This window comes from Saccopteryx leptura, chromosome 4, assembly GCF_036850995.1.
Source record: "Saccopteryx leptura isolate mSacLep1 chromosome 4, mSacLep1_pri_phased_curated, whole genome shotgun sequence".
Lineage (NCBI taxonomy): Eukaryota > Metazoa > Chordata > Mammalia > Chiroptera > Emballonuridae > Saccopteryx > Saccopteryx leptura.
In genome coordinates, this window is record NC_089506.1 from 4,305,296 (window position 1) to 4,319,956 (window position 14,661).

Here is a 14,661-nt window from a genome sequence, read left to right on the forward strand (position 1 = left end):
GGCACGTGGCTCTGTCCACGTCAGACACCCAGGGGTCAGCGGGGGGCTGGCGGGGCACGTGGCCCTGTCCACGTCGGACACCCAGGGGTCAGCGGGGGGCTGGCGGGGCACGTGGCTCTGTCCACGTCAGACACCCAGGGGTCAGCGGGGGGCTGGCGGGGCACGTGGCCCTGTCCACGTCGGACACCCAGGGGTCAGCAGGGGCTGGTGGGGCAAGTGGCCCTGTCCACGTCAGACTTCCAGGGTGACCCAGGAGGAGAGCCTTACCATAGGTGTCCTCCGAGTCGGGGAGGACGCTGGGAGGAGAGAATGTATTTATATGTGTGCATGTACACACACGGCTCACTTCGTATTTTATACTTAATAACAGTTATATGTTATCAGAGAAGTGTAGACATGCGTAAGAGGTAGAGGAAACTGTCTAGTTATGAGGGAGGATAGTTTGCTGAGTGGTCACTGTCATTCAGTAATATAGACACTGCAGACTGTGGGTGCCTGACATGGAGACGGCCCGCATGTCTGTGACCTCTGCCGATGCCCCTGCACCGCCACGAGGGAAACCCCCAGAGCCCTCAGCCCTGCTGGCATCGTGGGGCCAGGAGAGGGCGCAGTAGTAGCCCTCCTTCCTGTCAGCCATCATGCCGGCTGCCCTTTTCTTACCGTGAGATTACATCTCATCTGCCTCTCTCCTCTCTTCCTCTCTCTCCCTCCCCCTCCCTCTCTCTCTCCTCTCCCTTTCTTTCTCCCTCCCTCTCCCTTTTTCTCTCTCCCCCTCTCCCTCTCTCCCCCTCCGTCTCCCTCTCTCCCCCACACACACATCTTTAATCCATTTTTCTCCATCTTCAGAATTTTGCTTTCTCCCTAATTGAAATCTCTTCCCTCCAACCTCTCTCCATGTCATTTGTGAGCCAAAAAAGGATTCTGACAGTGACGTAATGTGACCGTATGTGGATATTAAGTTGGTCACCGTAAAGAGCTGCTGTAAATCTCTCCATGTTCATCTGGAAGAAGGGGAGTGTAGATTGGGAGGGAGGAGACTTGACTTCCCATTTCCTACTGTTTTAATGGTTTGATTTCTGAATTTTACGTTGCCTGTGTATTATTACCTAGGTCATCTTTCTGTTTAGTTGGGAAATCAGCGCGTGGTGGGAGGGGCCAACCAGACGGTCATTTTCAGTCACAGATACACAGAGTGGCCGTTGATCTACGGCCCGAGGTGAGCTGTGTGGGCCAGCCTGCGCGTCCCACCCCTGCAGGGAGTGAGGTCACCGTCCTGTCCAGCGTCCCACCACTGCAGGGAGTGGGGTCACCGTCCAGCCTGCGCGTCCCACCCCTGCAGGGAGTGAGGTCACCGTCCAGCCTGCGCGTCCCACCCCTGCAGGGAGTGAGGTCACCGTCCAGCCTGCGCGTCCCACCCCTGCAGGGAGTGAGGTCACCGTCCTGTCCAGCGTCCCACCCCTGCAGGGAGTGAGGTCACCGTCCTGTCCAGCGTCCCACCCCTGCAGGGAGTGAGGTCACCGTCCTGTCCAGCGTCCCACCACCGCAGGGAGTGAGGTCACCGTCCTGTCCAGCGTCCCACCACCGCAGGGAGTGAGGTCACCGTCCTGTCCAGCGTCCCACCACTGCAGGGAGTGAGGTCACCGTCCAGCCTGCGCGTCCCACCACTGCAGGGAGTGAGGTCACCGTCCTGTCCAGCGTCCCATGTGAAGTGACTGGCTCGTCATTCACTTTTGAGTTACAACCTGTCTGTAAACTGTAAAGAACCATATTGGTGGAAAGCAACCAGTTTTCCCATTTCAGTGTGGAGCCCGCACGGCTGCCCGGTTTCCAAACAGGAAGTGAGATGTGAGGGAGCCGTGTGTGCAAATCCGCCCGAGTCCTGACTCTGCAGTCAGAAAACCACCTCCCCGTCCAGTGAGGCACGGCCCCACGTGACGAGCAAAGGCTGTGTGACCACAGGCAGCGGATGCTGCATGTATGTGCTCAATGTAACGGCGAGGGGACCTCTGTGTGTGTGTGTGAGAGAGAGAGAGAGACAGAGAGACAGACAGGAAGGGAGGAAGATGAGAAGCATCAATTCTTCGTTGCAGCTCCTTAGTTGTTCATTGATTGCTTTCTCATACGTGCTTTGTGGGGCTACAGCAGAGCCAGTGACCCCTTGCTCAAGCCAGTGACCTTGGGTCCAAGCTGGCAACCTCGGAATCTCGAACCTGGGTCCTCCACATCCCAGTCCAACGCTCTATCCACCGTGCCACCACCTGGTCAGGCTGAGGGAACATCTTATATTTTACGTATTGTACTCTGAGTCTTGCATATTTATAGTAAACGTCCTATAATACCTGCATTTTCCAAACTCAAATACACTGCTCACAGAAACTAGGGGATATTTTGTAGCTTCATACTCTCTTTGAAATATCCCCTGATTTTCATGAGCAGTATATATTGTGCTTCCCTGCCCTAGTGAGACTTGAACCAGCTCCTCACACCGAGTAGGAGGAGTAGCCATTCTCCGCCCGTCTTATTAAATCAGGGGGTCCGTCGGCTCCTGAATGCAGTGTGCTTCCAGCACTGAGCCCTCGCCCCGTGTCTGGGGCTGTGGCAGATGTAGTTTAGGGGTGGGCGCTCTGCTCCAGCCCCGTGGGTGGACCGTGGGTGGTGGCTGTGCGGGGAATGTTTTTCTTTCTGTTAATGAATGAGGCACTGCCTGGGGGTGCTGCAGCCACACGGGACACACACGCCCTCACATACACACACACACACACACGCACGCACACGCACACACACTCACGCCTTGACATAATATCGGGCAGATGCTGAGGGGCTGGTGATCTGAGTTCACGGGACCCTCTCGTCCTCAGTTTCTCCCACTGACGGCAGTTTTGTTTGGGGAGCAAAGCTGCATGCATCGCTCAGCAGACATCGACCAGCGAGGAGCAGGTCCCCTAGCTTATTATTCCGAGTTCTCGGGTCTTACTTGTAAAGAAAGTGAAGGTTCTAAACTCAGGGTTGCAAATTTCCAGCCTGAGCGTCCGTCGTTTAAGGGGGAAAAAAACAACCACCGGTAAGATGACAGAGGAAATGTTTACCTCCGTTTCATAGGCATGAGCGGTATTTTTCAAAACATTCTGTTTTAAAGCACAATAGACTTTGCAGTTGTTTATAAATTTAAGGTATTCATCAGTGTGAAATAGTTGTTTATTTCCGTTCCCTGTTTCCTCTTATGGGGGGGGGGGCGTTACATTCGGTTTCCTAGCAAAGACGCAACCCATTTTGCTAAGTGATTTGTCAGTTTTTATAAAGTGTGTTTAGAATCTGGGGCAGAGGTTCAGAACAGTGGCAGGCTTCGCAGGGGAACGCTTTGGGCAGGCACCGTGGCGTGCCGGTGCGCCAGCCCGCTCTCGCGATGCTCCCCATCCTGTCTAGCCCTGAGCAGAAACTGAGCCTCCCCGCATTGTCCCATTCATACTCCTTGCTCATTCAGAAGTCTGACACCTCCCCCTCACCCCTGCTGGTCGGCGGCAGATTAAAGGGGCAGGGTGGCATCTTTTGATGAGGCACAAAACAGCTTCTCTCCTCCAGAGCTCCCCAGCCGGCTAACCACTCCCACCATGAATGCTTTTCATCTGCCCTGAAATTAACCAGAAGCTTGGTCTTAACTTTTCCTTCTTGATGCGTTTTCAAGTTTTCTTGAAAGCTTAAAGGTCTCTTTCTGTCTCTCTCTCGTTTTCAGTGTTGCTCAGGGAGAGAAAGGAAATACAGACACACACCCACACTATATACATATATATATATATATACACATATATATACACACACACACACTATATATATATATACACACACACACACATATTACATGTATATATATGTGTATAGATATGTAAACAACCCTGAAGCAAAGGAAACATGGCAAACAATGACAAGCACAGAGCTGTGCTTCCTCGCTGGGAGCTGGTCTGCGGGTGGGGGGTAGTGTCGCGGGTCCTCTGATCGGGTGGCTTGTCTGCCGTCCCGTTATATATTACCTCCCCAGCTGTGTGTACTATCATCACAGGTGACAAAACACAGGAGAAAGCAGGCAGAGAGGCGACACCAGGTCACCTTAAGTGGGACCGTGTTTGCTCTTCTCTCTTTCCCGAACCAGAAGCCCGACAGCCCAGTGAGAGTCCAGTGACTGTCAGGTGCCTGTCCAGCACGCAGGCCCGGGGAGCAGGTGCTGAGCCCGGGAAAGGTAAACATTAAGTCAGTCCCAGTGATATTTAGCTAGGTAGCTAAAGAAGGAATTTAGAAATACCGCCGTGCCGCTGCTCAAACATTTACTAACTGAACCTGGGAAAGGAAGACTTGGGTCGGCTCATGTCCTTTCCCTTCCTCAAACAGTGTCTCAAAGGTCCCGGAGAACCGGGTGGTTTATCTGAGAGGAACACGAGCCGGCTGTTGGAATTTCAGGTAGACCTGGTGAAGGGCTTCACTAAGCAAATACAACTTAGCGGTCTTGCATTTGGCAAAACATTCTTTTATGTTTCTGGGCTGTTTATCTGGAGGGATGACTTACCAGCTGGGCAGATTAGAATGTTTACCAGTCGGCGGGTGTTTCCTGTGCCCCCCCCCCAGGCGGCAGTAGGGAGGCTACCGGCCAGCACCGGAGCAGTCGGTAAGGAGACACAGTCGGCAGAGACGTGGGTCTGCCTTCCGAACATCTGAACCTGTGTCCCTGCGTTCTTCGTAAGCTCTGTGCGTTCTTTACAAGATTTAAAAATAGCCGAGCCACGGGGACCCTCTCGGGAAAAGAGAGGGGCTGACTGGAAAATTACCCAGCAGGCGAGCGCTCGGGAGGATGTCCCTAGTGACTGGGACAGGGACGAGGCCAAGGCCAGGGCCGGCCTCTGAGGGGTCTGTGCTCCCCGTCCCTGGATGGAGGCGCCCGCTCCCACCAGCGGCCAGGGAGTGCGGTGCTCAGAGCCCCATTCATTCCGGCTGAGGGCTCCCTCACAGCTGAGCCCTTTCCTCTCCCAAGCAGGCGAAGGCGGGAGTTAATGAGAAACACAGATTAGGCGCCCAGATCTGTTCTGAGATTAAGGCAAGGTATCCTAACAGAGTTCACGGCGGAATGAAAGACGGCGCCTAATTGCACTTTTTCTGGGGCAAAGTTTTGAATGCAGAGAGCCAGCCTGTGCGAGTTCCTGTGTGGCTGTGATAGGCGCGTCCCTCCCCCGCGAGCCCTGCGTGGGAAGTACTCCGGCACCCCACCGCCAGTCCCGTTGCCAGGGCTTGTCTGAGCCTCCCCGGAACACACGCAGTCCACAGAAAATGAAGTGTGTGTGTGGGGGGGTGGCATCTGTGTCAGCGGCTCCCAGCTTTACAGGGAAACACAACCCCCTCCTCACAGCATTCGGGCAGCGGATCTGACCCTGCGCCCCATCCCGCGCGGGTCCCCTTCAGAGCCAGCGCGGGCACTGCAGGGGCTACGGCGCTCACCCCCCCCCCAGCCCCCAGACACGCAGAAACCTTGCTCCCTAATGAGTGATGGCCCCTACGGGGTAAAGCCAGGCTTCTGAGAAACGTCAGTCAGGTCTGCCTCGTTCAATTTCCTCCCATTTACCGAGAGCCGCAGTCTATTTTAGTAAATAAATTCAGGAAATTGGTGAAGCACTTTCCTCCATCCGCTAGGTATCAGTAATTAACGGGATTGTCACGGTTTTCCTGCCCCGGGCAGCGGCTGCCCTTGGCTCCCCCACACACCCTCGGCCAGCCCCAGACGGCCCTTGAGCCCAAACGACTTGACCAGAGCCCCCGGCCAGGGCTCCTCCCTGTTCGCAGAGACACCTGGCTGTCCAGTTCCCTCTCTGTCCCTTCGGGCTGTCCTCCCCGTCCTGCCACGGCGTCCGCACCCCGGCACAGGGCAGGAGAACTTTCTCACAGTTCATCGGGGTACCGGCCACCGGCTCCCCCTGCTCTCCCCCGCGTTACCACGGACCACCGGCTCCCCCTGCTCTCCCCCGCGTTACCACGGACCGGCTCTGCAGAGGGAGCCCCTACCTTCATCAGCCACTGGGTGTTGTTCTCCATGATGCTCTCCAGCACCTGCAGCCGCTGCACCGAGTCGTCGTAGTCCAGCGGCGCGTCCCTCTGCACCGCGTTGGGCACGAAGGGGCCGGGGGGCGCGCGGCAGTTGTCCGTCTCCGGCAGCAGGAACGTGTAGCTGCAGGAGCCGTGCTGGACTTGGTACTGCCTCCGGCCGACGCTGTCCATGCTCCGCCGAAAGTTGCTATAGGCTGCGGCCACGGCCAGGTCCCAGCTCAGAGCCAAGAGAACAAGCTGCCACATTCTTCCTCTTTCCTGTGGGCGATGAAGCAGCCGCTCAGCAAGCTGCTGGCCGCATGGGAGCCCCGTCCAGAGCGGTCTGTCCTCGCTGCGGCAGCGCTCAGCCACACGGCCTAGGGTCCATCCGTGGGAGCCCAGCCCCTGTTCTCCGAGCAGCACGCTCGCTCGGTGTCCCGGCTGCCCGTGGCCCCTGCCGCAGCCGCTGCCACTCGCGCGGGAGGGCTGCGTGCGTCTGGAGACCCCTGTGGATGCTGCTTTGTTTCTCTGCCCCAGACTCTGCCCTGTCAGGATCCGCATCAATCACTCTCCTTCCCTTATATGATAAGTTGATAAGAGCGGCCAGACATGTGTAGCGGGCTGCTCCGCCCTCCTGGCTTGTCCCTTATCTTCCTGTAGGGGGTCAGCAGGCAGGCAACAGGAAAATCCCCAGCCCGCAGCCCGCCTGCCTGCAGCCGGGGCTGCGAGCTGCACAGACCCCCTGGGAGCCACCACGGCTCCCGGGACCCCCAGGCATCCCAGGGGCACCGCCCTCCGGGAGTGTCTCCTCCAGAGAGCCCCGCCCAACCGGGGCTGCAGGGCTGGCAGCTGGCAGGACCCCTGAGGTAGTAACTGGAGAGCACAGGAGGGTGCTCCTGTTTTTCCCTTTAGGAAGAGGCAGACTGCAAGTATGTGAGGACTTCGGTTTATTTTTGTGATGGCAGCAGAGAGGAAGAAGCCTCACTCCCCTTGTAAAGGCTGGCTGAGCGGGGGAGGGGGGGCGGGGTCAGACGGCTCCGGGATTTCTGAACTGTCAGCTCAGAGCACCGGGTGTTCGTTTGCAACCAGTTTCGTAGGCAGATCGTGATTTGTTAAATCACATTCGGAAGGTCTGCTTCTGAGCTCCAACATCTGATCTTTTCAGCACCATACCACTTCAGTATGCAGAATAACCCTAAAACACCTGGGCGGAGGAGGGGTCCCTTAAGCTCCAGTGAACGGGGTGGTGTAATCAGGACTTAATCAGAGGATATGGCGAGGGAAACACATGCACTCCTCTGTTAGATCAGGGTGTGCTCACATCCCATCGTTTGCTGGCATAGTTTCCAGGATCAGTAAAATCCCTGCCACTCAGACTGAGCCAGGCGGACCACTTCCCCTGTAAGGAAGCTCTGGTGTCCTGGTCTGTGATGTATTGTCAGTCCCTAATGGTATTCCTCCGCCCCCGCCCCCAGGCTTTGCTGCTCTGCTCTGTGGCTCTGTCAGTCCCCCAGGTGACTTCCTTGATGACCAGAGCTCAGCACTTCTTCAGACACCCACAGTCTGCTCCCTCCCCAGCCGGACTGCAGGCGGGACAAACACCACCTGTTCGCCCCTCCGCACACAGCACAGGCTGCGCACCCTGCACGGTGCAGATCTGGTGGTGCCCTGGCTGACCCCATCCACCTGTGAACACCGCTGTCAGTCTGTGTCACGCAAGGTCAGCTTCCAGGTGCGGAGGACGGACAGGCCACGTGCTAAGCCCGGCAAGGCAGGGCCAGCCCGCACACCCAGACACAGACCTGCAGTGCCCGCAGAGGGTGGTGGGAACACACAGGTGCCTGACGAGAGAAGCAGGCTGAGGCGTAGTGCCGGCCCGCACACCCCAGGCACAGAGACCCGCAGCGCCCGCAGAGGGTGGTGGGAACACACAGGTGCCTAAGGAGAGAAGCAGGTTGTGGCGTAGTGCCGGCCCGCACACCCCAGGCACACAGACCTGCAGTGCCCGCAGAGGGTGGTGGGAACACACAGGTGCCTAAGGAGAGAAGCAGGTGGTGGTGTAGTGCCGGCCCGCACACCCAGGCACAGAGACCTGCAGCGCCCGCAGAGGGTGGTGGGAACACACAGGTGCCTGACAAGAGAAGCAGGTTGTGGCGTAGTGCCGGCCCGCACACCCAGACACAGACCTGCAGTGCCCGCAGAGGGTGGTGGGAACACACAGGTGCCTAAGGAGAGAAGCAGGTGGTGGTGTAGTGCCGGCCCGCACACCCAGGCACAGAGACCTGCAGCGCCCGCAGAGGGTGGTGGGAACACACAGGTGCCTGACAAGAGAAGCAGGTTGTGGCGTAGTGCCGGCCCGCACACCCAGACACAGACCTGCAGTGCCCGCAGAGGGTGGTGGGAACACACAGGTGCCTGACGAGAGAAGCAGGTTGTGGCGTAGTGCCGGCCCGCACACCCCAGGCACAGAGACCTGCAGTGCCCGCAGAGGGTGGTGGGAACACACAGGTGCCTGACGAGAGAAGCAGGTGGTGGCGTAGTGCCGGCCCGCACACCCCAGGCACACAGACCTGCAGTGCCCGCAGAGGGTGGTGGGAACACACAGGTGCCTGATGAGAGAAGCAGGTTGTGGCGGAGTGCCGCCCGAAGGTCAGTCTGGACTGTAGCTGAGCCTGTGTCCCTCCGCATCTAGGGTGACACACCTGTGAAACGTCAGCGTGATCTCCTTTTCCAGACCCCTCAGGGCACACCACCAGCTAGGCGGAGACGCGGGGTGTCATTGTTCCCCTGTAATGTTAATTAGCACCTGCCCCCCACCAGTGTGAAAGTCCCGGAGATCTCCCCGCTTTGCCCCCCCCCGCCCGCCCTAATCGACCACCATGGGTTTCCTGGGACCCCCTGCCCCTCCTGCCACTGGTTCGGATGCCTGAAGTCGGCTGCAAAACTGCCGTTCTCCTGAGCACTGCGCGGTCCGCCGGGAAACCGCGGCTAAGCGGTTGTCGCCGGCTTGGCTCAAACAAACCCGTAAAAATTGTCCACAGGTTCCGACTTATTACGTCGACACAGGTGAACACACAGTTACGATTTTAGTTCCTGGTGTACAGTGAATTCAGTTCTCCTGGGATGGGCTCTCAAGAGACGTCACTAGACGTTTACGAGCGCCCCTTCTCTTCGCGGGCTGGCTCCCAGGTAACCTCTGGAGCCGGGTCCACACCCCGAGATCCACGAACCTCGCTGGGGAAAACCTCCTTCCTCTGCACCCAGCTCAGACTGAAATATTCTAACTGGGAAAGTCCCTTCAGCTGTGGAGCGGTCGGGACAGTGGCCGTGTCCGTGGCTCTCCCAGCAGTAGAGCTCGGAGACGCTTTTCTCAGGTGTCTCAGGCTCCCACGGGCACTTGGCACCGTGCCCTGATCAGACCCGTCCCCTGGCAGGTGTCGTCACTGCACATCTGAGTGAAGGGGACGTGTCTCTTCCCGAGAGAGTCTGGTCTGCCACACGGGGAGACAGGGACCGCGCTCCGGGGGGGCACAGAGCAGAGAGGGTGTCTGAGTCCGCGCGTGCTGGGTCCGTGCCCGGTCTGCGGAAGGCAGAGTGGAGAAGGGCCGCCCGTCCTGGCTGCAGAGACGCGGGCAGAGCCCCGGATCGGGGAGATCTGACACCAGTGCTGAGCTGCTCCGGGCCTCAGTTTCCCTACTCGTAAGATGGGTCTCCTCTCTCCGTCGGCTCTTTCTGGTAAACGGAACCCGGTTCTGGTTCTCCACCGCGGAGTACTGTGACCGTGGTGTTCTCTGGATGTGAAGCCCAGGTGTAGGGCGGAATTTGTCCTAAATTTATTTTCCACTTGAAAAGGCTATTTCAAGGCTTCTCTGATACCGCGGTTGTGGTATTGTCATTTCTCTGTCCCCGGGCAAAGCAGTTGTGGTATTCTGTCATTTCTCTGTCCCCGGGCAAACAGGGCGCCTCAGACAGAGGGTGTCCCCTGGGCTCCTCCACCAGTTCTGAGCCAGAGGCTTCGCGGCACCCTGGGGCAGGGGGGGCCGGTGAGGGAGGGCCCGTCCTGGTGGGCTGTGGCCTGTGGCCTGGGCAGTGTGGGCGCACAGTAGAGCACGGGGCCGTCTCCAGGGCCCTGGCCCTCAGGCAGGTGGCGTGGCTGCTGCCCTACCTGTCCCTCCGGGTCACAGCGTGCCCTGAGCAGCCCTTCGTGGGCTCCGAAGTGGCAGTGACCAGCAGAGAGCTGGGGGGGCCCTAGTTAGGCCGGGGGCCGGCACGTTCTACTGCGAAGGGTCAGATAGTAAATGTCTTCTGCTTTGCCAGCCATGTGGACACAGACATTGGAATTTCTTCTAATTTTCACATGCCATGAAATAGTCTTTTCTGACTTTTTTCCCAACCATTTAGAAATATAAAAACCACTCCTGGCTCGCTGGCCGTTCAAAACAGACTTGGGCTGCAGTGCGGTGGCCGCTGAGCTAGACCCCCTGGGAGCTGCGGGGCGTGGTGTGGTTGCAAGGCCACCCCGGGTGCCCAGCCAGCGTGCACGACCCTCTCCCCTGCCTCCGGCCACGGTGCGGCTGGAACGGCGAAGGTGGACGAGGCGGGGTAGGGAGGACCAGGCAGGGAAAGGCACCTGTGACTGAGCACCTGCCCCAAGACAGAGCCCCCCATGGAGGCTGGGTCTGGAGTGCGATGTGAGGAGACGCCCTGGGGACAGTTCCTCTCACGCAGCGCCAGCCCCGGGCAGGGCTGCCCGCTGACGATGGTCACCGAGGAAGGCAGCCCCCCCCCCCCCGAGGGGGCCGCAGGCTGGGGCTGTGCCAGTGGCCAGCAGCGACCAACAGGACAGGCGTCAGCCCCGTGCCCTGTTCTAGACCCGCCTTCTGCAGTTCAGGAAGAGGCGCTGGCCCTGGGACAGCTGCCACCGGGCCAGGGGACGCAGCCCCTCCAGCTGGCTGTGGCCTCCCTGATCCTCCAGGAATGTGGGCCCGTGTGGATGTAGGTCCTCTCTTGTCTGGGTCAGGAGTCTGACCGACCACCTCCTTCCGGAGACCCGTCTGGATGGGGTCTCAGAGCCAGCAACCAAAAGACGCCAAGTCTGAACCAGCGCAAAGCCTGGGGTGGCCAGAAAGAGGTTCTGATTTGGCCGCAGGGCCTCAGCTGTCATTCCAGCAAGCCACTTTAATATTTGGTGTTTCATTGGGTAGTGACATTGTGGAACAGATCAGGGGGCGCATGGCCTGGCCCGAGGAGGGAGGGGACTGGTTTCCAGACTGTCACACTCCCAGAAAGTGTGCATGGCAGACATGTGGTTGGAGAAGCCCTCCCCCGACGGGAGGGTGCACGGACGCTCTCGGACCTGCTCACAGGGGTGTCTGTACGGGGTCTTTCCGGAGGCTCCGGGCTCAGCCTCGTGCCTGCGTGGTCCCGGCACCCGGCACTCCTCTGTGCCCCTCAGGTCCCCGCTGCCTGTGGGTGTCCGCGGTGCCGGGGGCAGGTGCACGGGACAGCGGTGCCTTGATTTGGGGAAGTGCCGTGCCAGGAGGAGGAGCTGTCGGCGCTGACACACCTGAGAAGCAAGGCTGGGGCCTCTGCCGACAGCCGGGCACACTCAGGACCCTCGGGGACATCTCGGCCACCTCCCCCACCCCGGCCTTTTCAGAATCAGCTGAACAACATCAGCCAACATGTTGACGTCCAAACTGATGTCCAGAGTGCAGGGAAAGCCACTAGAGAGTTCACTGGACATGAAGTTGTTAAGAGAAAAAGTTGTTTTTAATGCAAATTGTGTGCATTGGTGAATAAGAGCTAAAGAAGAAACCACAGCTGGCAAAAAAAAAAAAAAAAAGTCAGCTACCCAAAGGCAGGCTCCCGCCAGAGACGCCTTCATGACAGCCACCGATCTCCGTTCCTGCCGCACCCCGAGATCCGCGGACCTGAACTCGAAGACCCCAGACGGACTCCGGAGCCATTCTGCAACAACTTGGGCCCGCCTCTCGCCAGGCCGCTGACTCTGGCTGGCAGGCTGCGCGGGACAATTCCCAGCCGTGGGATTTGAGAAAAGTACCAAAGGAAAAGCCCCTTAGAAGTTACCGTAAAGAGCAGATAAAGAAAGAAGGAAGCCTAAGTATATATCCACACTCACGTGCGCACACGACCCAAGAAGGCGAACCTCCCTCCGGTGTGGGGGGGGAGCGACGCAGCGAGGAGGTGGCAGACGCAGCTCCGGCCCGGCCTGGACCTTCGTGCTGATGAGTGTCAGGCGGCGGTTCCTGCCCTGCCAGGGTTTTAACATGGCCGAGCTCGGGCTTTTTTGGGAGAGGATGATTTGCCGTTTCTCATTGGCTGTCACCTCTGTGCGCAGACATACGTCCCCCGTGACGTGACGTGACGTGACGTGACGTGACGGAGTCGCGCTTGACGGATCAAGGTCCTCTGTGGCCGTGGGTCAGCGGGGTCCCTGCACACGTCTGCTTCGGTCTCCTGGCCCCGGGGCATGGGCGAGGCAGAGACGTCTCGGAGGCGCGCACGTCTCGGAGGCGCGCACGTCTCGGAGGCGCGCACGTCTCGGAGGCGCGCACGTCTCGGAGGCGCGCACGTCGGCGCAGACGTGAGGGCAGGCCGTCTTCCTAACCGAGGAGAGTGCAGCCTGCTGTCGGCCGTCTCCACGGCGTCACGGCGCGTCTGAGCTGTGTTCTCAGGTTTTCTGGCGTTAACAGTTTTATCCTCCTGTCTTTGCCTCTTTAGTGTCGCCCGTTGGAGGTGGCTGGAAGAATATGGTGTTCCCTTTAGAATTTAAAGTTCCTGCCTGACCTGTGGTGGCGCAGTGGATAAAGCGCCGACCTGGAACTCTGAGGTTACCGGTTCGAAACCCTGGGCTTGCCTGGTCGAGGCACATGGGAGTTGATGCTTCCTGCTCCTCTCCCCTTCTCTCTCTCTCTCTCTCTTTCTTCTCTAAAATGAGTAAATAAATACAAATAATTAAATTTTTTTAAAGAATTTAAACTTCCTGAAATGAAGTCGGATGCCTAGTTTAGCACAGTTTCCTGCCCTAGTTGCATCTGAAATAACCTATATTTGGAGAACCCACTGAGTGTGCCCACCGAGCGGGCGGCGGCTGGCAGGCTGCATGGGCTCACCTCTGCGGAAGGTGAGGGACGTCTGTCTTGTTGGATGAAGGATCTACCTGCCGAGGAGGGAGAGAAGGCCCCCCAGCAGGTGTGTCCCAGGCAGGTCCCTTTCCTGGGAAGCAGGTGCGCCCTCATCTGCGGGGCAGAGAGGCGTGCGGACATCAGGGGCGCGTCCGGCCGCCCTTGTGACAGTTACCTGTGGCTTCTATGTGACAGCACAGGGTCGGTGCTGATGGGAGAGTCTTCACCGCCCGTGGGACGTCGTGGGTGGCTGTCACTCATCATGTAAGCTCGCTCAATTAAACAGGTACCAGAAATTCTCGTTCATTCTCACACACCTGAATGTTTGTTTGTGTAATTATGGCTAAAAGACATTTGAAGAGGACAGAGTTTTTTTTAAAAGGAAGTTTAAAAGATTCTTGAATTTTTTACAGTTTTTCCTGCCAGAAACCAGCACAGCATCTGCTAGAGAACATGTGTGTTTTACAACCACTCTGTGTGTAATGTGTGACCGTAAAGATTGGGGAAGAAGAGCTCCTTATTTACTAGAGACTTGGGATGGATCCAAGTAACTATTTTTTTTTTTTAAAGATTTACTCATGAATGCCATGGGTTTTAAGGAATATTTTGGTTTATATAATTCTGCTGTTATAAAAAGTTCTCCCAAGTGCTGTTTGATTTTTAAATATTTTCATTCTCTGATATTTTTATGGAATAATAGTTTATCATCTCATAAAAAAAAAATGCCCAAAAGGTCAAGGTACAAATCATAACTTTAAAAAGCCAGTGGGTGAAATTCTAAAACAATGATGAGTGCATTAGCCTGATAGTATTTTTGCCCGTAATTCTGTGTCCTGTTTTCTCCCTGTAGAATGTAACGCTAAACATTTTCTTTTACTGGGTTGGTGTCTGTGATGATTCTGTCACCAATGACCTGTCTAAAATCAATAAAACCTTTCCTTTGACGAACAACATTAGAAATTCTGAGGTGGGTTTATGAGTTATAATTGCATATGAAATGTACCTAAATTCATTTCAATAAGATTGTAGAGATTTCAAATTCTGTTGCTTGTAGAAAAATAAATGTGGCTAGTCTCTTGTCTTAGCCATTCTACTAAAAACTTGATTTCTCTCAGAATGAATTTTTTTTAAGTGGCTTAGGCCCTGGCCAGTTGGTTCAGTGGCTAGAGTGTCAGTCTGGCTTGCAGGTTCGATCCCCATTCAGGGCACATAGGAGAATCAACCATCTGCTTCTCCCTTCCTCCCTCTCCCCCTTCTCTCTTTCTCTTCCTCTCTCACAGCCAGTGGCTCAATTGGTTCAAGCACCAGCCCCAGGTGCTGAGAACTGCTTGGTTGATTCGAGCATTGGCTCCAGACGGGGGATGCTGGGTGGATCCCGGTCGGATTGCATGCAGCAGTCTGTCTCTCTAGCTGCCTTCCTCTCACTTAAAAAAAAAAAAAAAAAAAAGGAAAG

The 14,661-nt window shown here is 56.9% G+C and overlaps 2 protein-coding genes across 6 annotated transcripts in view; one reads left to right on the forward strand and one right to left on the reverse strand.

Moving 5' to 3' along the window:
- The window catches only part of ANGPT2 (angiopoietin 2), a 60,464-nt gene extending 53,540 nt beyond the window's left edge, over positions 1–6,924 (reverse strand). Inside the window, exon 1 of one of the 2 annotated variants that reach the window (XM_066380082.1) lies at positions 6,040–6,924. In XM_066380082.1, coding sequence (XP_066236179.1) covers positions 6,040–6,621 — 582 coding nt within the window. In that variant the 5' untranslated portion in view covers positions 6,622–6,924. The remainder of the gene's footprint in view (positions 1–6,039) is intronic. The other variant, XM_066380083.1, reaches the window with a different exon arrangement.
- MCPH1 (microcephalin 1) overlaps positions 1–14,661 on the forward strand; it is a 216,165-nt gene that overhangs the window by 149,876 nt on the left and 51,628 nt on the right. The gene's annotated exons all lie outside the window — the stretch shown is intronic.